Source organism: Harmonia axyridis, chromosome 5 (assembly GCF_914767665.1).
Source record: "Harmonia axyridis chromosome 5, icHarAxyr1.1, whole genome shotgun sequence".
Classification (NCBI taxonomy): Eukaryota; Metazoa; Arthropoda; class Insecta; order Coleoptera; family Coccinellidae; genus Harmonia; species Harmonia axyridis.
In genome coordinates, this window is record NC_059505.1 from 4,201,978 (window position 1) to 4,228,812 (window position 26,835).

The following is a 26,835-nucleotide window of genomic DNA, read 5'->3' on the forward strand; positions in this document are numbered from 1 at the left end:
CAAAGTGAGAATGGCTCGAATTCCCGAATACCTGTGATACGTAAACGTACAACCAAAACTTCAAAACGGCCCTTCTAACCCTTCGCCTGACCTACCCAAAACCGGATAGAGAATGTAGGTCATCGCCGGCGACCAAACCCCAGGAAGTCGTACGTCTACCGACGATGTCGTCTATTAAAAAACACCCCAACGTTAATTCTGGCCGGTTTAGTGGAGGCGTCTGCACTACATACATACGTAAAGCCCAGCGTGTTCTCGTTGTTCACACACACGCGTTGTGTAGACATCAGAAAGTGAAACCAAGGTCGGCGTTTTCCGAGAAGGAATTCTTTTTTATAATGTGGCCTGTTTAAATATAAACGCGTCGCAGTCTGGGCGATGGGCCTATGGACCCGAAGAATGGAAGGGCGCGGACTCTCTCAAGGCGAAGACGTCACTCGAAGGTTAGGAATCGAGACCGAGACAAGAAAGAACGAAACGTCGACGAGGGGAATTTTCGGAATCTGAGACTCCCTCGGTGATTTGTCATTCTTATAACGTCGGAGGATGATAGCGATGATCTTTGTCTAATCTGGATTGAGATGAAATCTGGATTTATTCGGATTATTTCCCTCGTCTTGATTTCCAGCACGCTTCACAAACGCTCAATTTTGTATTAAAAATGGTTTATAGATGGAAAAACTGTATGACAATACCTGTTAGCAGTTTTTTTGAGTTTACCTGCGGCAAAACTTGACAGCTGTTATCACCAAAAATTTCAATATCTTTGATAACAAGTTATTATGGTTTCATAAAATAGTCTTATCAAATACCATTTTCACTTTCATCCGATTTGAATGAAACAAAGCTCAAATAGGTGTTGCTCCAAGCTGTACCGACTCCTATGAAAACCCAAGAAAATCCGTTGAGTAGTTCCGAAAATTGTGTTTTCTATCTTTGTTCCTTTTTTGCTCAGCGAAACCGCAGTTAGTGAAAGAACGAGCCGAGAGTGGTTTAAAAGTTTCAAAAACGGTAATTTTAACGTCGAAGGCATTACCTGATCAAGACTCGTGTCTGTCAATCACAACAAGAATTGTCAGGATCATTGGGAGTGACGCAAATGCCATTTAAAAACGCCTGAAAGTCATGGAAATGATTTAGAAACAAGAAAATTGGGTGCCGTACGAGTTGAAACCGAGAGATGTTGAACAGCGTTTGTTTGCTTGTGAAGTGCTGCTTACAAGGCGAAGATGGAAGGGGTTTCTACATCGCATTGTGACTGGAAACGAAAAAAGGATCCATTACGATAATCCCAAGCGCACAAAATCTTGAGGATTTCCCGGTCATGCTTCCACGTCGACGACCAAACCGAATATCCACGGTTCCAAGATCATGCTCAATATTTGGTGGGACCAGCTCGGCGTAATGTATTATGAGTTTTTAAAACCGACTGAAACAATCACAGGCGATCTTTATCGAATGAAATAAATGCGTTTGAGCCGAGCATTGAAAGACAAACGGCCGCAATACAACGAGAGACATGATAAAGTGTCAAACATGACAATGGTCGACCCATGTTGCGTCAAGCCATACTTGGAAACGTTGAAATGGGAAGTCCTACCCCACTCTCCGTATTCTCCAGACGTTGCTCCCTGGGATTATCACTTGTTTCGACCAATGGCTCACGGTTTAGCTGACCAGCATTTTCGGTCTTATGAAGAAGAAAAAAATTGGATCGATTTGTGAATTGATTCAAAAGCTGACCAGTTTTTTCAACGCGGGATTCATACGCTGCCCGAAAGATGGGAGAAAGTAGTAACTAGCGATAGACAATACTTTGAATCATAAATGAATAACCAGTTTTCCACAATAAAGCCTCGAATTTCGGAAAAAGCAAATTTGTACGCCTATGTACATAAACAAAAGCTCTGTCAAAGCTAATTCCTTCATTAGTTTATCAAATGTAGAGACACATCGAATTTCACAGCTTTGATATCCAGTATGTTGCATCATTGATGCGACGCTGTAATACGGTTAAGCGATGAAATTTTCGATTTTTTTTTCCGACACAGTATCATTAGGCCCATTCTCGAATTGTTCGGAAATACAAAGGGTGTACCATAAAAGTGAGAATTACAAACATATGTTTTTTCTTATGCATCTTATGGAATGATTGAATTTTCAGAATGCATCAAACCCAAGTTTGTTCGAAGTTTCATAGGCATAAAACTGACCGTATTTGAGATATTTCGATTTTTCATAAATTTGAGGGGCTACTGAAAACCTACACCACTGCCTTTCTTTCGAAAAAATTATTTCATTTCTGAAATCAGCAGAATTTCAATAAAAAAAGGTATATTTTTCATAGAATGTATCGTTGTGGAGATAATCGAGTACAAAGCAAACACAATCCACAAAAATCTACAAAAATTTAACACCCTGTATCTCGAAAATAAAGCTTGTTAGAATATATGTTTTTATTAACTTTTTTTCATAAAAACAATTTGTTCATCCAACGCCAAAGTTATTGAATCAAAATCTGAACCACCCTGTATAGCTTAGTTATAATCTGAAATTTACAAGGCGTGAGAGTTTTCTGCATGAATATTCTACCTCTAAACTTCTTACTAGGTTATCGCACACGTGCCTCTTCTTCACAGCTATCGCCTAAGTACATTGGAAAATCCAAACCAGCCCACAATTTTTTTCCGGCTATCCCGTCTTTATTTGCCTATAGAGAATAAGGAATGCATTCGAGCTGTATCGTCTGATAGCGGGCATTTTTTTGCGTCACAACGGCGCCACCTGATAGTGGAGACTCATGAGTGAATGTTTGTATAGTTTTTTTGCCATTAACGATTACCATATCATGCGAAATCATCCGAGATAAAACGATTTATTTATTTCCTTATCGGCTCTAGCCGATAATGAGATACGATCTGTTGGTCATCATCTGTAATCTGTATATTATATGAATTTTGCTGCCAAACTGAACTACAATTGAATTAGAAAATCTTTTGAATTATTCCCTAAATTCTAGACAACCTCATTCTATCGACTGAAAATAACACGGCAAACCGTTTTAAGAAATCAACGGAATTTTTATATGGGAAAGACTGAGAAATATTTCTCGAGAATAGTTTTTTTTTCCATAAATCTATATGTCACTTCGTGAATTTCATCTTTAACGTCTTGAATCGATTGTGAAGCATTGGCATAGACCTTATCTTTTACGTGGCCGAATGAAAAAAGTTTAAAGTTGTTAAATCACAAGATATCAGTGGCCAATATTGTGATGACCTGTTGTTTCGTTCTTTGTGAGGCACGTCGCACCGTCTTGTTCGAAATGAATGTTGTTCACGTCAATATCTCCCAATTCCGGTCATAAAAAAAATCATAAATCTATTCAACGCGATAGTTGTTCTAGACTCATTTTCGAATAGGTAAAAAATGTAAAATTTTCGTTGGAATAGACCTCAGAGTAATAAACATAGATAGAGGGGCATACGTCATTTTCAGTAAGCAAATTTTGTCCCCAACATGAACTATCAAATCTGACATGAAGCGCGCGAAAATGTGAACATATCAGTGATACGATATTTCACCCAATTCGCGAGTTTCTCCACAAAGAACGCACTTCTTATGTCCCATAGTGATTCAATGTTTCATATTAACTCAAAATATATTCAATTAAACACCTAAATAAATCAGATATTCAGAAACCAAACTTCAAGCGCATCAAATGACGTGAAACAACCGATGACACTAGGAGAGCAAAAGTTGCCAAACTTTGGATTTCAGCAGGTAGATACAGAAAATAATAAATATTCTGCTTATAATAAATTCGAAAATTATGAAAATTAGCGGATTCCAAATATTCAAATTTGCATATTTAATCGGGAATCACTCAAATAAATATATTTCACTCAATACTATACATTCATAATGATATAGTAAAATTGTGGATTTGAAAATGTATCACAATCCGACAACGTAATCTAACCATGTTGGGGGCATGTAAAAATTGCGTATACTTCCTCTTTCTATGTGTATTACTCTAAAAACCTAAAAACTAAACAGTAACACGATAGGGATGCAGAGTCTTTTCGACAATCATTCTTAGATTTCCCGAGCACCGAATGCTTACTTCAAAGTAGCCTCCGAGGTGAAAATGGGCCTTATCACTGAAGAAAATTTTTCATTGAAAATTCATTTTGTTCAATCAACAAAGATGCGTTTTTGCTAGTGATCGACCGGCTTGAGTATTTGTGGTAGCTGAGCTTTGAAACAACTCCTTACATAAAGCAACAAAGCAAAAAAAGTCTCTAAAAATAAGATAAAAAGTAAGTAACGAAATTATAATTTTGGGATGAAAATCTGGAAAGATAGAAACTACTGCAAAAAATATTATACAGGATGTTTTCTTAAATTTTGAACATCGAAATAGCCTCATTCCGTCCGGACCTGATTTTTGCCAATTTTTTTTTTATTTTGGTATTGATGTTAGTCAAAAAACAAATTTCTAGTCGAATCCATATATAATTTAAAATGTTATGCTGTCTTATGTCCTCTAATCTCAGTTCTCATTTGTCATAACAAAACAAAATCAGTGATTTTATGTCGACGTATGCCAACCTTTAGGCTCCATTCGACAAACCTTATCTATTTCTGCATCCACCCCCAAGTGAAAGTATGTACGTGTGTGCGTCTGTCAGTCCCTTGAGCACGTGTCTCCGGCCATGGTGCACCTTTGGTGCATTTGTAGACGTGCCGACTGCGTGCCTACCCCCTTGTAGCACCTTGCTCTAAATAGTCATCGGCTAGGGGCGAGGGTAAGTAGCAGCTGTCTCGCAGTTGCGCCACTGTTACGAAATATGACGGATGGTGTTTACCTGAACGGCATATCGGATCGGTATGGAAGCTTTAACGTAATCTGGTCCGAGAGCATATGCTTGAATTGAATGGATTTATTGTTGGGGGATGATATTTTCATGGTGAATTGGTCTTTTCTTATCGTTGAATAATAACCCTTTTGGGTTGTTATGAACTTTTGGAATCGTTTGAGTGGAATAATTTTTCTTTTTTCTCGGAATTCTTGCAGATTATGTTCTGAAACGATGAGAATTTTATAATAGAATAAAGCAACCATTCGTTTGTATAAATTTGATTGTTAGTGATCTTAGATTAGATTCAAATCAATGAATGTTGATGAGTCTTAACATGTTTAGATTTTTTCAACGAATTCCATTTCTTGAAAATAGCCGAAATTACTAAACTAACTGTAGTCAATAATTGAAACAAACGAACAATGAGAAAATTGACAATCTCTTCAAGGAGAAGTATTTTGCAAGAAACCACTCTATACTTTCCAAATGAATTATATTGGTCGAAAAATATTCAGAATTGAAAAGTGGGAATTAAATAGTCACATGACAAGGAAATGTTACATAATACTTTGGTGCAACAGGACCTAGCATATTGTTTTGAAATTCTTTACTTTGCAAATTTGACAACAGAAGATGCAAAGTAATTTGCTGAAATAGACCGCTAGTAACATTTTATGCATAATTGGTGCAATAAACAATAGCCGAAAATATCCTGATGTCATGTCAGTAAATTTTACTTCAATTTCATTAAAAAATGAACCAAAGCTATTTGCTTCATTCATTTGCAGCCATTGCAAAAAACAATTAGAATTGAAAAATGCTAAGTCAGAAGACAAGAGAAAGCTACAGAGCCTAGCATTGTTGTGATACAGTATTATTTTTGAAATCATAAAATATGATGAATCACAAAAAAATTTTCATTACGGAAAAGTACCTCCTCGAGCGGGACTCGAACCTGCAACCTCTGAATTACTAGTCTAGTGCTCTCACCAAATGAGCTACCGAGGAAGTTGAAAGTTCCAACCACATATTGAAAAATTGTCTGTGAGCCATCATGTATTATGCTTTTATAATTAATTTCAGACATTAACCAATTTTTATAATTATTTTTGAATTTGCAATTTTTAGGCGTTATTGGTGCAATAAGCAGCTTAAAATCTCCTGTTGTGATGTCAGTTTTCAATTTCATGAAATAATGAACCAAAACTATTCGCAACGAGTCAAGCGCCAGTGACGTAGTCATCGAGAGGATAACAGCCATCGCAAAGAACAAAAGGCCCAGGGAATTGTTCAAGACATGATGAATAGTTATTTCAGGGAAACGTAAAGGAATGAATGATTATATTTTCCCCCTGCCAATTGTCCTCTCGGAGCCCGCAGCCACAAGCCAATTAAGCCGTTTAGGGGGACCACATCAAATTTCATCAGGCCAAATATGACGGTCACCGACGATTTCGCCGTTCGGGAATAATTCCGACGGCCAATTAAAGATAATCCTCCGCCGGAACGTCTCTCCCTTTGGCGAGCCGCCTATAGGGGATGATATCACCCTCTCTCGGCAACGTGTGCGTTAATATTTCATCGGGAAGTTATCTGAGTCACCCCGGCGCTGTTCTTCCCCATGCAGGGCCGTCGCTAGCAAAACTGCCGCCTTAGGCAGAGACCCAGAAGCTTACTCTACAGAATGCTAAAAATTCATATTGGACAATCGGAGTCCAGGCCAAAAATACAAATCGGAACTCTTTCAGGTTCGGGATTTTGTACTAAGCAAAATTTGTTTTCAAAGATTCAGTGTGGAAGTGTGAAAAACTCCACACTTTTTCATAACAAGTAGGTATTTCAGGAAGAAAAAAAATGTATTTTAAGTGTAATTATTTTGATGTATCTGATTTAATTATTAAGGAGAATCAGTCTGAAGTGATGAAATGGAATTGTTTCCTTACATTTTGCATTTTACTCTGAGGAATCAACATTCTGATTAGGGAATTGAAAAGAAAATAATCCAGAACCCCAAGTGGCAATAAAATTCGGCAACGTAAAGCGAACGTCGACAAGCCTGATGAGTGCATGTGTTTTTTTAGCGTCAATAACTCGTAAACAGCACTATGAAGAGATCACGCAACAACTGGATATTGATGAGTATAATATATTATGCGACCTTTGATGGTTTTTGATTTTAATTAAATTTGTTGTTGCTGACTGAATTAAATCTCATTTGGTACTTTGAATTTCTACACATGTAATTTTTGTTGATCAGCTTGAAATGTCGCCTTGAATTTTGCCGCCCTAGCCGACCGCCTACCCTGCCTACCCCCCTTAGCGACGGCTCTGTCCCCATGGACCCGCTGCTGCGCTCAAATCGCCCAGAACGGATGCAAATAGCTGTTTCTGTGTTTATTCGGCCGTATATATTGCCGAGATGGACTTTTAGACGTTTTCGGAGGGCGATTGAGGTTTCCAAGAATCTTGGCCTGTTCCCCTTTCCGGGTTCCGGGATGCTGGGTAGTTTTCGGGAAGTGTCGGGGGATGAAAACGTTTCTGCGAAGAGGGATATTTCTTCCTCGTTTTCCCACTTCGGACTGTCACGGTTTGACAGATTAATGTCAGATTGACTGTTTTATCAGAGCTGCCGACATGTTTCAAGGGAAGGGTGGATTTTTTATGGGAAAAACTTCCTTCGAATACGCATATTTTTTGTAAGATTTTTTGAAGGGATTTTCTGGATAATAGGTAGTTGATATTTTTGCCCGAACTGCCTTCATATTACTTTATAAGGATGGGAATAATCTTCAACTTCTATATTTCTGTTTTTGGACATAAACTACATTCTGCTTCTTCTTAGCATCATGTATATATAGCATCTGATTACACCGAAACATATCGAGTTCGGCCTACCTCTGGAGTACCTCATTATACCTATTTATTAAAGATATTCGCTGTGAGTACGAGATGAGTAGTGGGTTCCCTTCCATAGTATTCAATTGTATTGATGCTATTTACCATTTTAACCTTAAAATCACCCAGGCGGAATTTGAAACGTCAAAATTGCGGGATTTTTTGTAGGATCTGCGGGATTCGATATTAAAATCGTTCAATAAGGTGCCTACTATTTCGTTTGTTTATGATCTTGGGTTGAGTTATGCGGTACTGATGATCCCTAATGAGGGTGCAACCGGTATATCGCTACTCTCCCTTGATGACATGCATTCTCCTTGGGTTACTTTCGACTATAATTCCTACGTAATATCGTGGAAATCTTCTGTTTGACAATGGCTATGTTGATGGCATTTTTGCTGATACATTAACCAGATAAATAATTAATATCGTATGATATTATTACATACTTGAAATTGTACTTCTTTTTCTTTTTCTCTTTGTATTTTCTTCATTAAAATCGCATATTATAAATGAAAAGCGCAAACGTCTTTTGAAACTTCCCAGAAAGCAATAAACAACTCATAAGTTACGGACCAAGACGCAACACTAGTTACTGCTGAAACTACACTACGATTCATGATCAGCAAATTGGAAAGTCATTATAACTCGACATTGAGTAAAGAAATGGTTGAAGCTTTATTTTCTAGGATAAAAGAGCGCCGTTCATTCATGACCAGTATGGTACCGTATTTGGAAAACCCAGGCAAATATCTGTAATTTCTGGGGAAACAGTCAATGACTACAATTGGCAAGAAGATACAATTGTACTTCATAGCAAATCAACATTACGAATTAAAATTAAGAGTTTGACTGACAGGCTGCAAATAGAGACGTCTTAAGAAGACAAAATGCAATCCCAAACCGAAGACCATTTCACTCATGCTGATGAGGATAAAGCACCTTCATCTAATCTAGCAACGAGACGTGAACCATCGCTTTTGAATTTAGAAGAGGAATCGAATCATAGTATTCGTACTGCGTGGGTTCCAGAATCAAAGGCTTCTTCTATGGCTGTACGAGCACGAGTACGAACAACACTTGACCAGTTATTAAAACATGAAAAAACCCTTTTTCCATGCAGTCGGAATAGGAGTACGGGTATATACTTGGAAGCTGTTTACAACTCCGACCATCGACTTAATTTCCACAAATCACAAACGTCAATTCTGAATAACAAATGGTTTCTAGTTGGAAAATCTGTGAGACAGCACTTGTCGGCAGATTTTTCGAGTTTACCCGCGGCAAAACTTGACAGCTGTTGCCATGAAATAAACACTTTTATACTGCAGTATAAAGCATAAGACCTTTTTAGGAGCATGTTTAATAGGTTAAGTACAAAGAGTATATACATATATTGTAATCTTGCGAATCCGCGGGATTGATAATTTTAATCCCGCGGATTCCCTAGTTGTCGATGTATGAATGAATGTATGAATGATTCAATAAAAAATTTATCAATTGCTGGCGTCTTTTTGAGCAATTCACAAACATGGACAATACTAAGTAAATATACAGTTCATATACAGCTTTTCAAATTCAACTAGATGTCTAGAATTGAATCTTTCGCATTCCATATTGTCTGAAATCAGAATTTCGTGGAATTTCAAGTACGAATAGAGAAATAATCATTTTAATTCTCATGAGGTTAACGACGTCCGAGCATTCCACGAAGAAGAGCTGAAAATGGACAAATACTGGAAAGGTATCTCGTGCGCTGTAAAGCTCGACGTTCAACTCATCTCTCTTGTCGCGTGCAAAGGCGTTGCCTGAAAGGGAAATGACCTTCTACACGGGCTGTTGACTTACTTGCACGCATAAGGGTCCTTGTGTTCAGATATATCCGACTCAGGTCCCTACATCAGAATTTTCGCATTGTTTTGAAGAATGGACAAAAGCTTTTGAACATATGGAAGATATTAAAATGATCGTACGAAAAAATAATCGCCTAATTTTGTTGTCCTAACACCCATTGATAACCTACTGTTTACGGTTCTTAAATACCAGTAAAGCTAGCAGGACCACTTCAGAATTTATGATTTTTTTTGGACATAATTTTAGGCCAATTTAGTGCTCTATTGAAAATGTTTTTGCTCTACAGTAAATTTGTAACCATTTTCGAATAATTGAACTTTAAAAATTGTAAGTCGCTGACACACATGACACTCACATAGTGGGCTATCAGTAGAATGCCATTTGAAGAGCATACTATTACAACGACCATGACCAGTCCTAAGTCCATTTAAAATACATCAAATTTTGTTAGGAACATTGAAACCTAGAACTTTCTCTGAAGGATCAACGATAAGATTTTTGTTGAAGACATTACAAGAACTCCATTCCGAACGCCAAATTTCCTTGTTACTTTCATTAGATTGAAGGAAGGTATGAATCCATAAAGGTTTGCGAGACTTTATTTTGGCAATTTTAGAATCTAGGAGGTAAGATAATTGGCAATAAGTTCGGGTAAAAATTAAATTTTTCCCCAAATTTCTTGACTGAGACCTGTCTACGAATATGAAGCGGAAAGATCTAATAGTTCCACTAATAATTCTCATAGAAACGTTAAGCGGTGCATCAATTTTATTAACATATGCACTATTGAACCAAATAGAATAGCAGTATTCAGCAGCAGAAAAAACCAAGCCAAAAGCTGCCGTACGGAAAGTGTTGCCCACAGCACAGCACCCCATGAAGAACCAGCTAATTTTTTAAGGATATTATTCCTCGACTTCAATTTCAAATGTAAATTTTCCAAGTGAACCTTGAAATTCAAAGAATAATAAAGTTTAACTCCAAGATATTTGGGAGCATAATTATATGATTCAAGACGAAATTATTGAAAGTTACTTTCAATTTTCTATATTTCTGTTCAAATGAAAAAAGGATACTTCTGTTTAAGTAGTGATCATTATCCAGGATAACGTATTGTATTGTTTAACAATGGGGAACAAATGAGAGTTTTCAGAGGCCTCTAAAGTTAAAACTAGGCTATAGAAAAACTTGTGCCTATTGAACTTCTTGTTCAAAATGACTTGGACTATACATAAATTCAGCCAATTTGATAGAGGGTCATTTTCTCTAATAAAGTGTGCAGTATCCTTTGAGTGCCTTTGCGGGTTCATGTTTATAGATTTTTTTCTTAAAATTATCCGAGGAATGTTTCACTTTCGTGTGGACCTCCAATTTAGGTACGCCTTGTATGGAGCTCTATTCGGAATACGCGTGTTCAAGAATAAATCATACACTTTATATAATTTGAAAAATGTTCAATCTCTAAACAAACACAAATCTCTCTCTGTTATCCAAGATCGCCTTGATGGCTAAATCCCCCCAGATAACCGGAATCATCAACAATAATCCACAAAATAAATAACGGCCAAGTACGGAGATTACGTGAAAATCTTATCGTATGGAATTCGGGAGACCTTGCCTTGCCGAGCAAGTCCAGGATGTGCGATTTTCAATGGCAGTCAACACGAGGAACCCTGAGGGAAGGTGAACGCTATTCAGAATTGTTTACACAAAATTATGGACGGGTGTTTAGTTGCGGAAACTCGATGTAGTAACGATGATATTCGCGCACACAGTCCGAAGGTTGAGCATATTGATTGAGCTATTAATATTGCGGGACCATAGTTTGCCGAATTTATAGGCTAGAAAACCAGTTCAATGGCAGCCTGTCAAGGTTCCGGAAGTGAGACGGAAACTTTCCGACGTCTCTGGACGGACAGATGCAATTGGCGAGCTCTAATGATGTAAAGAGTTCTATAATGAGAGGTTTCATTTTACGTATGAAAGTAGAAAAATAATTTTTTCGAAAATTAGATAGTTCTTCATGGAGTGCTATGGGCAACACTCTTTGTACAACAGCTTAGGCCTCGGTCTTTTTCTGCTGCTGAATACTGTTGTTCTCCTTGGTGCAACAGTGCTCATGTTCTTAAAATTGATGCACAGCTTAACGTTCCTAAGAGAATTATCAGTGAAACAATTAGATCTACATCTTCACATTGGTTACCAGTGCTATCACATATACTTCAGCCTCATATTCGTAGACAGGTCTCTGTCAAGAAATCTTGGGAAAAATTTCCTTTCTACCCGAACTTATTTCCAATTGTATCTTACCTCTCAGAAACTAGAACTGCCAGATTAAAGTCATGTAAACCTTTATGTATTAATACTTTCCTTCAATGTAATGAAAGTGAAAAGGAAATTTGGCGTTCGGAATGCAGTTCTTGTAATGTCTTCAACAAAAGTGTATACCTTGATTCTTCAGAGGAAGTTTCAGGTTTGAAACTTCCCAGGAAAATTGGGTGTACTTTAAATCGACTTAGGACTGGTCATGTTCGTTGCAATAGTAAGATGTTCAAATGGTGTTCTATTGAAAGCCCACTAGTGAGTGTGGCATAGAAGAAACCATTGACCACTTGGTGAATAGTTGTTAAATTTATGAATTTCATGGTGGTTCCAAGTTATCCATTCAGTTTCAGATTCTTTTTAAGGGTCACTAACTTAAATCAATATGATGCAAACTATAACGTTTATTACTCCTTTCTGGTCCTTTTTTGTTTTCAGATTTAATTATAATATATGCGTCGTCAACTTCTGGAAAGAAGGAACGATGGAAAAGATTTTGTTTGGATTAAGAAGAAGCTTCAATTAGTAAACAAATACACAAACCAATCACTGCTCCTATAAGGGGAGACAGAATTTTTGCTGATGTTTTTATCTGTGATCTTGTATCATAAGTTGAAATGTTCACATTTCACATATGCTTTTGAGTTGACAACTTTTTCCTCCAACTGCTATGGAAAGTAGCGTATTTTTCATAGCTTACTCAATTTCAGAACTATATATTGGTCATTCTGTGAGAAATATTTTTTCACACGGCTCTTCGCCCACACCTCTTTTGATAGACCAATGCAATTGAGCTTCTGAGAGGTCGTTTCTATGGAAATGCAAGAAATGGCCAGATACTGTCAACAAAGGGAAAGGCCATTTTGAATTTAATCAGGTACATAATAAGTATTCAATAAATTTGTGCAGTTGTAGGAGAAGTATAGTGTGCAACATGAGGAGAAAGTATTTTTCTCACTCGTGTGTTTACAGCATTCTTTTTTCAGGCTCGTGCCACAAACTTCCACACTAGTGAGAAAAGTTGGACTTTCCCCATTTGTTGCAAAATAAACAATTTTGTATTGATGTTTCTCAAAAGAACATCCCACTATCTGGGCAGTTGTAGCTATCATCTTTTGACATTATACCAACTCGTAAGCTACCGATAAACTAAGATAAACATAGATGTTGGTTGGACAGAACTGACCTTGGGGCTCTTCAAATCGCGTCCAGTCAGATACTAACCCTCGTGCTTCCTGTCGAACTCGGTCGAAATACATGAAGAAAAAATAAGTTATTCACGTCACAGACCCCGTTCGTCGAAAGTACACCTATTATCGTCTTCACTTTCGAATACAAAGGCGAGAACATCCATTATATCTTCGAAAAAAAAAGTGTCGGGAGCCGAGGAATAATAATCGCCGAAAAACAAGCTACGTTTCCTGTCCTGCTTCGGCTCCTGGCCCGGGGTACCAGGTCTCGAAACACGACCGAAGGGGTAATTCGCATTCGAGACACACACACGTTTGCGCGAATATAATGTTTCAGTTCATCGACCGGTTATTGGACGATTTGTAAACGAAATCCATCGATGCGGTGGTATCGGTGGAATGTCGAAAAAAATAAAGGAAACATCGTAAAGGGGAATATTCATGCAAAACATGCGACGTTCTTGGAACCGCCGATGGTGGTTTGAATACGAATTTTCGAGGTTTTAGGTGCACTGGGATCGGTTTTCGGTTATGCATTCTCTGGTCAGAAATTAGCGCCGTCTTGGTGAAAAGAAACGTCGTCCATATTAATATCTGCCGTAACAGCCTCATTTTCGAATAAGTAAGGTCCAGTCACACCATCAGCCCAAAAACCGCACCAAACAGTGACATGTTGAGAATGGAGAAGCTTTTCAACTATCATTCTTGGACAATTCTGCTTATTGATGTAGCCTCCCAGGTGAAGATAGGGCCCCATCATTAAAGATTTATTTTTCGATGAAAATCCGAATCATTTTGATGCATTTCAAGAATCTAATCAGCGAAGAAACGAGGTTGATGGTGATTAATCAGCTCGGGTTCTGATGTTAACTGAACGTTGAAAGTCTTTAGACTTAAGTTTTCCTGCAAAATACTGTGTAATGTCGTTTGTAGAATGTCCAAGTGCCAAAATCGACTAGGAATCGACAAACCTGGGTTTTCGTCAACACTACGACTACATCAGGAATTTTATCTGTTGTTCTTGGGCGAGGCACACGGTTTCCATTCTTCAAATAACAAACTTGTCCCAACAGATCAAATTTTCGCTCCACTTTCACCATTACCGGACGAGAAGGTGTTTCACGTCAACTCAAAAGTGCTTTCAATGCGTTGTTGAAACGCCTATCGTTCCGTTTTTAGTAATGATGAAGTTTTTACTTGTCAACTGTCAAAAGATAACAGCTTCGAAAGAAACAGCACAGATAGCAGGTTATACCAGGAATTGTTCGAAATGAAACATCATATGGAAAAACCCCAGTAGATTTTCAAAATTCAGAGAAAATACAGGGTATTTCTAAATCGGAGGTACAAAAAGATATGAGAGAGGCCTTGAATAATTAAAAAAAAGTCCCATAAACAAGGGATCGAAAACGCTTTGTTTCGATATACAGGGTGTTTCCTTTAGTCCAACTTTTTCATGATGATTATACCAGCTTATCGAATCTTTATTAATCTTTGCTACAGATTGGGTAAAAAAATACCAAAACTTATTATTAATTTACTCGTCACAGCTTACTAACTGGATCTTTATAAAGGGTGTTTTTTATCGAGGTATATAACTTTAAGTTGACATTATTGTTCAAGATAGCGACCGATTAAACAGCTGTCAAGTGATTTATTTTCAGTTTGGTTTGGCAATTCATCATGGATAGACTCACGCCCGAACAACGCTTGAAAATAGTTCAATTTATTTCGAAAATAATGGTTCTGCGCGGAATACGTATCGCGCACTACGTCCATTTTATTTTGTTTAGCGATGAAGCGCACTTCCGTTGAATGGCTACGTCAACAAATAAAACTGCCGCATATGGAGTGAAGCTAATCGTCAAGTGTATGTCGAAACACCATTACATCCAGAAAAACTTACTGTTTGGTGCGCTTTATGGGCTGGTGGAATCATTGGTCCGTACTTCTTCAGAAACGATGACGGCCAGAACGTTACAGTCAATGGTGATCGGTATAGAGCCATGATTTTTCATTCCTGAATTGAACAACCATGATGTCCAGGAGCTGTGGTTCCAACAAGACGGCGCAACATGTCACACACCTCGTGCCACAATCGATTTATTGAAAGACACGTTTAGTGACCACCTAATTTCACGTTTTGGACCTGTGAATTGGCCTCCAAAATCTTGTGATTTAACACCGCTAGACTACTTTCTGTGGGGCTATGTAAAGTCATTGGTCTATGCGGATAAGCCACAAACCCCTTGATCATTTGGAAGACAGCATTCGCCGTGTTATTGCCGATATACGGCCACAAATGTTGGAAAAAGTCATAGAAAATTGGACGTCCAGATTGGACTACATCCGAGCCAGCCGTGGCGGTCATATGCCAGAAATCATATTTAAAATGTAATGCCACAAGATTATCTTGCGGATAAATAAAATTCATGTCAATCGAATAATCCATCGTTGTTTTATTGCAATTTAAAGTTCTACAACTCTAAAAAAACACCATTTAAAGGGCTTATCTAAAATAAAAGCAATTTCAAAATAAAGGCAACATCCCTATTCAGAAACACCCGAACAAATATACCTACCACCAATTCAGCTTCCGTCAGAAACCAATTCCAAATATCCCCAACGCGTACATTAATTTTCATGCTGCGCATCTATTAACCCCATAAATCCAAGACATCAGCCACTTCCTACGATAAACTCGGGCGTATACCTTCCCATTAGGCCATTAGACATGTATTTAAAGACCGATCCCCCAATTAGTCCTGGGCCGAATTTGACTCTACGCCATGCAGAACATCAGGGGGGCCCCCATTGACCGGCGTGAGCTGCTGCTCGATTCGCTTCGTGGCCTTGCCTGGATAAAAATAATTGTCAGGGTCAGGAATATAAACTTCGTCAGCGGCCTCACGTTATCAATTCGTAGATAAGAGTCGGAATCGTATATACAGTCTTACAGTGCGCGGTTTGTGGTTCGAGATTTCGATCCCAAGTAAATATTTTATGTGATCCGGAGCAAACACAGCACGATACGAGGAGCAAACGGAAAGTTTCTAGCCAGATGGATGGTCTCAGAATTGAAAAGCTGCATAAAGTTGGTATACGAGATCCTATCGTGTAGACATCCTTTAGAAATTTTGTATCCGACGTATAAAAATGAATTGACTCTCAGAATGTGTTCATTATCTGTTCATAATGAAAACAAGCTTCATAAAAAATATTGGTCAACTTGAAAGCATTCACAATCTTGTAAAAGGTGTTTTATTTTAGAGCTATAGAACTTTAAATTGCAATTTAGCAACGATGGATTATTCGATTGAAATGAATTTTATTCATCCGGAAGATAATCTTGTGGCATTTCATTTTAAATATGATTTCTGGATGTAGTCCAATCTGGACGTCCAATTTTAGATGACTTTTTCCAACATTTGTGGCCGTATATCGGCAATAACATTGCGAATGTTGTCTTTCAAATGGTCAAGGGTTTGTGGCTTATCCGCATAGACTTTAAATAGCCCCACAGAAAGTAGTCTAGCGGTGTTAAATCACAAGATCTTGGAGGCCAATTCACAGGTCCAAAACGTGAAATTAGGCGGTCACCAAACGTGTCTTTCAATAAATCGATTGTGGCACGAGCTGTGTGACATGTTGCTCCGTCTTGTTGGAACCACAGCTCCTGGACATCATGGTTGTTCAATTCAGGAATGAAAAAGTTAATAATCATGGCTCTATAACGATCACCATTGACTGTAACGTTCTGGCCATCATCGTTTTTGAAGAAGTACGGACCAATGATTCCACCAGCCCATAAAGCGCACCAAACAGTCAGTTTTTCTGGATGTAACGGTGTTTCGACATACACTTGAGGATTAGCTTCACTCCAAATGCGGCAGTTTTGTTTGTTGACGTAGCCATTCAACCAGAAGTGCGCTTCATCGCTAAACAAAATAAAATGGAAGTAGTGCGCGATACGTATTCCGCACGGAACCATTATTTTCGAAATAAAATTGCACTATTTGCAAGCGTTGTTCAGGCATGAGTCTATTCATGATGAATTGCCAAACCAAACTGAGAATAAATCACTTCACAGCTGTTAAATCGTTCGCCATCTTGAACAGTTATGCCAACTTAAAGTTATATACCTCGAAAAAAACACCCGTCATGTTGCTACAAAAAGGAAGTGACTTGGAAAAATTTGCTTATAAAGGGATCTCCAATGAGATGTTTCATTCTGAATAGTCCACTATCTGGGCAGGCGTCACTTTTGAATCTGTCGTCTTTTGACATTTGACAGGTAGAAACTACGCCATTACTAAAAATAGAACGATACAACCCATTGAAATTGTTAAAATCCACTACAAAAATAATGAAAATTTTGCAGTGACAGTCCGAAAAACTAAAGTTTTTTGGGTCGTCCTGAAGCACCTTCTCAGACGCTGGCAATAGTAAAACTGGTGGAAAAATTTGAGCTGTTAGCGCAAGTTAGTGATTCGAATAATCGAAACCTTGTGCTTCAAGAACAACTAAAAATATTGCTGCCATAACCCATGTTTATTGATTCCTCATAAATGTCCTAAATTGAAAGATATTGATGTGGACGACGTTTATTTTCAACAAAACGGCACTATGTGTCATACAGTCGTTTTTATTTAATATCAAAATAAAACCCCACATTGAAAAACCCTGTATCTATAGTTTATTTCAGAACCAAAACCATGAAGATAAAAATTTAACTTTCTTGAATCGCTTAGAATATAATATGTCAAAACGAATTTTTTCGTTGACACCTTGGGTATTACTTCCCATACAAAAATTTCGATTTCACTACTAAAAAAGTTTCTACGGGCTCATTTACTTCTTCTATTATGCAATCATCATTTTTTTTTTAAATACGTGTCTGAATGTTTGTTTTTGACAATTGCAATCAAGTACTCAAAGTCCTCATATCAATTAAGCCATCATCAAAACGGGATAAAATTTTGTATACAAGTGATGATATTCAATCAGTAATAAACTAATTCATTCAAATAAACTAACCAACTCACCCTTTAGGCTCATGAATAAACATTCATTTAACCCAATTCTTGTATAAAGAAACTATTATCATCCCGAGGGGGTAATCACTCCGTGAAAAAATTACATCGATTTCGGAAATCATGATGATTTCCGAGGATTTCGGGCGATTTCGCACGATTTCGAAGGATTTCGGGGGATTTCGCACGATTTCGAAGGATTTCGGGCGATTTCGGAGGATTTCGAGCGATTTCGGAGGATTTCGAGCGATTTCGGAGGATTTCGGGTGATTTCGGATGATCAGAAATGATTTCTTGGTACTGGTAATTATATAATTTAGAAAATTATTAATTTCAATATTTATTTATTGAAAGGAAAAACCAAGCGAGTAATCACTCAAAAAGTGAAAAAGTTACATCGATTTCGGAAATCATGGTGATTTCAAGGGATTTCGAATGATTTTTGCGAGAAACTTTTTATTACTTGAAAATATTGGAGGTATGAAAAAAGACTTTATCATCACCATTACTGAAAGGTGACAAGCTCTTTTTTTTTTTAATGATTCCTAAAAATGTTGAAATTTTATATATAAATATTCCTAACAAAAACAGATACATTCTATAAAAAATATAAGGAAATCCTTCTATCCTGAGTTAAGCAGTCTTTTTGATTTTGTAATCGACATTTACATATTTGGTTACGTTAGTCATACGCTAGTCGGCCGTTTTCGAGAAAAATCAACTTTTATATTGAATAACATGGTCTTTGCTGTTAAACTTTTTTTGAAACGTCAAAAACTACAGGTTAAAAATTCAAAATTATTTTCTGAACAACTGAACAATCGAACTCGTGAACAATGCTTACTGAAGCTGGTTTCTGTACGATAAAAGGTTCCGAAAATATTCGCAAAAAACGATTTTTTTCATTTTCAACAACCTGTATCTCGAAAATGGTGCATTTTTGAGGGTAAGTTAATAAAAACTATTTTTCATATTTTTGTCGAGCTATCACATCCTCAAGTCCTGCGCATATATTATGGAACACCCTGTATATCTTGTGAAAGGGGGGTGCTATAAGAAAACTTGAAAAAATTTAACTTTAACACCCTGTATCTCGAAAACGAAGCGTTTACGGGCCTATATTTATGGACCATTTTTTCCTAAAATGATTCAAGAAATCTGTCATTTTCGTTTGAACCTCCAATTAAAGAACACTCTGTATTGATATGTCTCGAAATTCAGCATCAATATTTCAAGGAAAAAAGTAGACCTCGAAGTAGACTATGTCCATAAACACATGTCAGCAAATATTTCGATACCACTGAGATGCTAGCTGAGATGTATATCGAGATGTTCGTTACCGATATACAGATAATTTCATTCTCGCTTTCATTAAAACTCAAGTTCCGTTAGATTTTTTATTTTTCACGTAATATGTAAGGAAACCTGCAATCAAGATCATAAACAGAATTCAATAAATAAATGATTCCCAATAACCTTCACAGAAAGGCAAAAATTACAGGGAACAAGAAATGTATAAAAAAAAAAATAGTAATTAACGTAACAAGTCCGGAAAATAGGGTTTTTTTGGACGAATAGACAAAATTCCAGGACGAGCGTAAGCGAGTCCTGGAAGTCTGTGAGTCCAAAAAAACCATTTTCGGGCGTGTTGCGTACAATATTTTTTCGGCTACCATGTAAAATAACACTATCGCTGCTGCTTTTCATATTTTATTGCGATTGCGATCAAAAAACATACAAATTTTTGACAACTAATTTCATATGAACTGTCAGCCGTTATCTCGGTTTCTATGTGTGCAATACAATGAATTTTTGTAAAAGAGCATCAATAAATTATCTATCTATCTATCTATGGATTCTATGATTCTTTTCCGGCCTAGTCCGGGAAGTACGTACTTTCCGGACTAGGCCGGGAAATGCTACTTTCTCAGAGAAAAAGCGTCCGGGAAGTGAGCACTTCCCGGACGGTTGCCGAAAAAATATTTTGTATTTCAGAATCCCCAGCAGCGCACCACAAAAAAGTTCAGTGGACGAAAAAAACTTTCCCTTCCTATGCACGTTATCGAAATCCTCGTCGAAATCACTCGGCAAACTGGATGTAAATCCTAAAACGCATGCTCGAATGTATGCTAGCTTTTAAATAAAATATCTTTGAAACTATTCAAAACAGAATGAAATCTTCAACGCTCTGTATATTGGTGACGAAACTCGGTAACAGAAATTGCGACTTATTTTGACCTGAAGAATATAGGTAACCCCAAAAATCTTATTTCTGAATTTTGAAAAACTCTGTATATAAAGTATGGAAATACCCTGCGAACTATTTGCTCGACATTCGTATTTGTGAATTTCATTTTTGATACAGGCAATCATTTGATGCATTAGTTCTATTTAATCGATAGACTCATTTGAAATGAGGAATTTTCAATACTTATTTTATCATTAATTCACACACTTTTTCTGAAAAAGTACTTTATTCACTCGAAAATCGCGGTAAAACTATAACCTGACTTGAATATAAAATACTGGGTATAACGAACGTAGAGCATCGATAGCACGCACGCGCGAGATGGAATAGGTCAGTGCCTATGCCTGTGCGCACACTCCATTGATTGCGAGAAATGTGATTTCGACGGCGCGGCGATTGCGAGATTTCGACAGCGATTGCGAGATTTCGACAGCGATTGCGGGATTTCGGTAGCGATTTCGGGATTTCGACAGCGATTTCGTGATTTCGGTAGCGATTTCGGGATTTCGGAGATGATTTCGTGATTTCGGTGGCGATTTCGGGATTTCGGATGATGATTTCGGGATTTCGTGTTTCAGAATTACATCGATTTCGGAAGTGGTTACCCCCTCGTATCATCCCTTGTTCCTTAAACCAAAAAAAGCGGATATCAGTTCTCCTTGACTTGTAAACCAATTTGTAATTACCTATTAATTTTATGAACTGTCAAATAAGCTTGTCGACACGAATTGGAAAGAACATTATTTTGATTTAAAATTCACTTCAGCATTGTTATCGAATATGTATATGACGCAGGTGTAATAAAAATAGTATATGAAGCACGTGTACTAGTACTTGTAACGTTGAGCACATTGCGCGTGCTTCAAAGATTCACTTCTATACTTAAGTAATAACAAACATAACAAGTGAGTTCGATGAACGATGCTGAAGATTGTGTAGTACACTAACGCTAACATCTATTTAATTATGACAATCAATCGAATAATATACTAAATGAGGCCCTAAAAGTTGAAGTAGATGTTAATTTTCGACTGACATCTCTGAATTGAACTTGGATGGAACTCTGAATATCTCCATTAAGTTTTGGTGTAATGTATGAGTTGTAACAGTTACATTATCTTCTGATCTTTCCAACCATACTTCCAGTATTACTACTAGTAGTAGTAATGCTACTACTAGTAGTATTTTTGAAAAGTGATATTATTACGTCAAGCTTGTATGTCAACATTCAACATTTGATTAAGCAGTTTTCATGGGAAAAACATGTACCAGCGATTTGACAAAAATTTATCAAAATTTAATGTATTTTACTCTCGATTTTACTGCATCTTCTATTGACTGAAAACAGTTGCCTCAACGTGAAAATACAGATATAGAAAAAAGCCAAACCATATTACATTATTACAGTGGTTCAATAAGATTTCAGACAGAAATTCTTTATAATGGTAAAAAATCCACGACTGCTCTTGCGTTCAGGAGAAGAGAATTTCCTTTGCAATTCAAAATTAAGATTCTACATTCAGTATTTTTATCCAATTCCAAAAATGCAGAACATACTCGAGATGAACTGACAAAATGGCGCACTGTCAACAAACTAACTCAGCATGAGTATATATAGATCAGTTGTACCAACTTAGCGACGAAATTCCTTTCAAGCAAGTTTTTACTTGATCAATACTCAGTGCTGTCTAAGACTGATATAAACATTAATCTCAACATTGTTTCATTGTTCATTTGTTTCATTCTAATCCGAATGAATTAACATTTGGAGTTTATACGTATTGCCTTGGTAAAAAAGCAAAATGTTTACAATTGACGTGCTGTATATATTTACAATTATAAATCGAAAAATTGCTTATAGGCTTTCCAAATTTTGTTTCATTTCATAAACTGATTAATTAAACAGAGAGTATCTTGATATACAAAAACTGATAATAGCCAAATATTCCATCTGCGATAATGAGCAATCGAGAATAGGTCAAGAAGAGATTGAAAACGAGTTCCATTATACCAGCATCTACAAACACTTCTCCTGATAATAACCTTGTTATCGCAAAACTTCAAGCCTGGTAAAATTATCTCTAACTCCCACTGGATTGGGTTAGATTTTTTGTACTCGAAAAACCAACCGGTCATACCACAAAAATTCGACATTTTGGGTAGGTCGCACCGAATGTCAATGGCGTAGATCAGGAAACCCAAACGGGTTTCTATTACCCTTGAACTACGCTCTCAAGGTCTTGCAAAAAAATGGGAAGTATAGCCGAATTTTCTTGAGATTTGCATGAATGAATAATAAGTGAGATTTGGAGGTTGTTTGGTGGTGAAAGTTGGGAGACTTACCTAGGTCAGGAATAGACGAAGAAGGTTCCTCAAGTTTGTTGTCAACTAAAATTTTCATCTTTGGTGGCGGCGGAGGCGGTGGTGGTCTCATTGCTGACGATCCAGGAGAAGACGTAGACGAAACAATAGCACCTGAAGAAATCCTGAACTCTTTAATGTCAGTCTTGTACACAATAGCAGCAGTTTGCATCTTACAAACAAAGTAAACACATGAAAAAAAAAAAAAATCCTATTTGACAGTTGTCAGTTCACAGAAAGTGAAAACAACGCAAAGTTCAGCTGTCAACATAACTCGTAAACAGAACACAGACACGAACGGTCATAGAGAGATACGACGAGAACAACGTAAGTCACAGAGGCATATCACGTGTACGTGTTGTTGAAGATCGCGGGGATGAATGAAAGTGAAACTGAAAATGCACTTTGAAGTAAAATCGGAGGGAAGCGCGTGCGCTGCACCCCTCGACGTCCCACAGTCTGTCTGGAACATGCACTTCTGATATTAGCCTCCCTCTCGAAGGGGTGAACTGTCACCGAACTCTGGGCTTGAACTCCGCGGGCTTAGACGCTGTGAGAGAACGCTGCAGCGGACGCAGGGTTAGAACAGTTCGATGTGGAATGAGCTCTCAGTCGGCTGGTTCGCGCCTCGATCAAGCGCGTTCAGTTGGCCTTGTCCTTGAACGAGGCAACTGAACTCGGCCGACCGAGCTTATCGATCTCAGGTCGTACTCGTTCTCTCTCCCTCTATTTCTGTCTTTTGCGAAGCGTTTTGTTGTTGATCTCTGCTGTTGGCGATTGCTCTTGAATTGTCACTATTTATCATTGATCACGCCCTGACATGTGTCAGGTTCAGATCGGGTCGAATGGCGACCCGCTCGCGAGCATAGATTTTTTAATGCTGGTCGAGATTCCTCTGTGGGGCCCAGAGAAAACGAAAGTACCACTTTCACTGACACACTTGAAGTGTCTTAGATCATGGTTTTATGCATGAGTGAGCGATCGTACTCTCGTTTCTACGCTGTGTTCTTTTTCGTTGGCTCCTAGGTCGCTCTCGCAGGTGCTATTGATGCTTATCATCTCGATATTTGATTGCTTGGTAGCGTTGATCGCATAAAATGTAGGGGACTGGCTGGTTGAAATTGGAAAGAACTTGACCCAGAAAGTTTATGGGCGAAAAAGATCGTAAATTTCACACTTTGGTTTGACAACAGTTCACTATCACAGAATATTTCCCTCCTGTCAAAAATTCTATGTATATGGAGAACAATTATCGAAAATTACAGCGAAACTGCACTGCGATAATTGTTCTGTTCATAGATGCTTAGTTTCTATGCATCTAACACAGTTCGAATCTATGGCAATTCCATTCTAAATCAGTTTGACAGGTAATGTAACAGTTTATTCGGGAAATATTCCCCCGAATTACACTCGTGCATCAAAATGACCGGATAATTTCGCATTCCAGCGTGTTTTCTTTGAAAAACTGCATTCGGTCAATTTCATTTTTGGAGAAATGAACCTTCAGTGTCGGGCTCTTTCTCCAAAAATGAAAATGAACTCATGCAGTTTTTATGACAACACGCTGTCATGCAAAATTATCGGTAATTTTGATGCACTTGTGCAATTACTTACGAATATTGGCAGTTGTTGAAAGTATACACTCAGGTGCAGAAAAACGCAACAAGTTCATATTTGGTAAAATTGGAAGATTCGTAGTTTTTATTTCCAACGTTTTAATTCCAAAACTTTTTCAGCAAACTTTAGATAAAATTATGAATTTCATCTTGCGTATTCATAATTTTGTTGATTGCTAGCTTATAAGTTATTATGCAGGTTAATTAGATGGGATGAAGATGAAGGCAACAACGAGCATAGTTATCTCTTAACAAAATTACATTTCTATAAATAACCGTTGATGTCAAGTTCATGTCTCTCTTAAGAACGAACTAGTCCACTTAAAACTTAACGGCATTCATCAGAAAATAAAATGTTGTAAATTAAGAATTCTTGATGAATATTGGTAATTTCAATGGATTTAACCTCGCAATTATTCCACGGTACATTTGTTTCAAAATTAGGGTTTGACAACAACCTTTTAATTTATCTTGTATAATGACTCATGAGCCAGCATTCCACAAATGACGGAATGCGCAAATAAAAATTAATAATTTTATCTACAGCTTGTTGGAAACATTTTGAAAATTGAGCGGGAAATAAGAAAATTATGAGACTTCAAATTTTACAAATATCAAGGAGAAAGAAAAAACTCTCTATGTGAACTCCAAGTCTTCCGTTGAAAGAGCTACATATGTTTCGATCTCTCAAGAGATCATTTTTAGGCCCTACCAATTCAAAAAAACACAAGCAGTGTTGAAAACATATGTAGTCATTTCGATGAAAGACTTGAAGTCGACATAGAGAGTTTTTTTTTATTCTTCATATTTATTTTAACTCCAATGAGAGAAGATGGATTATGTTTCTACGGCCAACTATCAACTTGTTGCATTTTTTTGCACATAATAATAATAATGATAATGATAATAATATTCATTAATTTTGTCAGACATACATTGATGTATAAGACATGCCAAGGTCTAAGGTCAATAATTATTATGAAAAGTGCTCTGAAAAATATTATAAAAAGTATATTATTTTGAGGAGGAAGTACACTTATGCCGCAACCTCTTCCATTTCCTTCATCTTTCTGTGGGAAGGAGGGTCATCTTTGGAATTTCGAATAAGATCCCCTGTTTTTATAGCAGATCGGTATTCTACGAAAAAAAATTTGTACGAACAATTTTTCACAATTCGTCATAGATGGCTATGTAATCGAATTCAAATTTTCCGTCTAAACGACCATTATGTATTCATTCCATTTATCATTCACATGAAATTTTAATGGTAAATTGTCCAATTACTTGCTAAACAGATGGAAAACGCTCTGCCTATCAAGATAAACGGTTTGACAGGGATTTCTACTAGATTCCAAATAAAGGAGATTCATTTCGATGTTTTCCTTCTCTTTCGATAGATACATCCTTTCAATTAATGGGTATATTACACCAAGAACAAATAATTCCCAAATGATCAATGGTAGTACATGTACTGAAAATAAACAATTCAGCAGGAAAGGTCAGACTTTCATGTGAATAATTAATGCAACGGATTCATTAGTGTTGTTTAGAGAGAAAATTTAAATTCAATTGCAGAGGCATCTGTGATAATTCTTGAATAATTGTTCCTACGAAACTTTTGTATATTTTTTCTTTGAAAGAAGAAGGTTATTCAAACTTTCGGAAGACTCTTGAAACCATTCAATAACGCTAGATGCATCAAATTCATGAAAGGAAGATCAATATGACCTTTTCAACATTCACGTATCGGCAAATAAATTAGGTAAACAATGGAAAGAATTGAAATACGAAAATGATATACCAACCTTATACGAATTTACCAATTTCTTATTCAATGCATCAGATGTTTACAATGCTTGAACGTGTCACTGGATTCAAGAAATAAAAATAATCGACACAAACTCGATTCTCCTTCACGTAAAAATAATAATTTACATGTGTTCTTCTCGGCGAAAAATAAAGGTTTTTGTAACCACTACAAAAAAGAAAGGCATACAATACATAGATCCTCCAATTTTCTTAAATTGCCTGTTTATATTCGAATTCAGAAGGTCAAGGACTTCAAATTCATGCGAAAATTGTTTACGCACTGTTCATCAGTGGCGGATCCAGTATTTCTTCAAGGAGGGGCATAGTACCGAATTCATATGAAAGTTATACAGAAGGGATTTTTTTTTCCATTTTTCAACATGAGTTGACGAAGACGAAGCATCATCGCTACCTAGATCCGCTACTGTTGTACATACCAACATTCAATGTAAACTTGTTCCATGCTCTATCTGTAAGAATAGGAAACACAATATGTACTTTGTTGCATATGAATATTAATAATAATGATACACCTTCATCATCTTCCCAAGTAAACACTGTGGTAAATGCAAATCCTAATTTGATTGCCTCTCCTAATCCTAATAATAAGGTTCTTTTACTTCAATTATGTACTTGTAATGT

General features: G+C 37.1%; 1 protein-coding gene across 1 annotated transcript in view; it reads right to left on the minus strand.

Annotated features, from left to right (window-relative positions):
- Positions 1-23,372, minus strand: part of LOC123681215 (ecdysone-inducible protein E75) — a 163,882-nt gene extending 140,510 nt beyond the window's left edge. Inside the window, exon 1 of the mRNA XM_045619468.1 lies at positions 22,751-23,372. Coding sequence (XP_045475424.1) covers positions 22,751-22,940 — 190 coding nt within the window. The 5' untranslated portion in view covers positions 22,941-23,372. The remainder of the gene's footprint in view (positions 1-22,750) is intronic.
- Between the last annotated feature and the right edge of the window lie 3,463 nt (positions 23,373-26,835).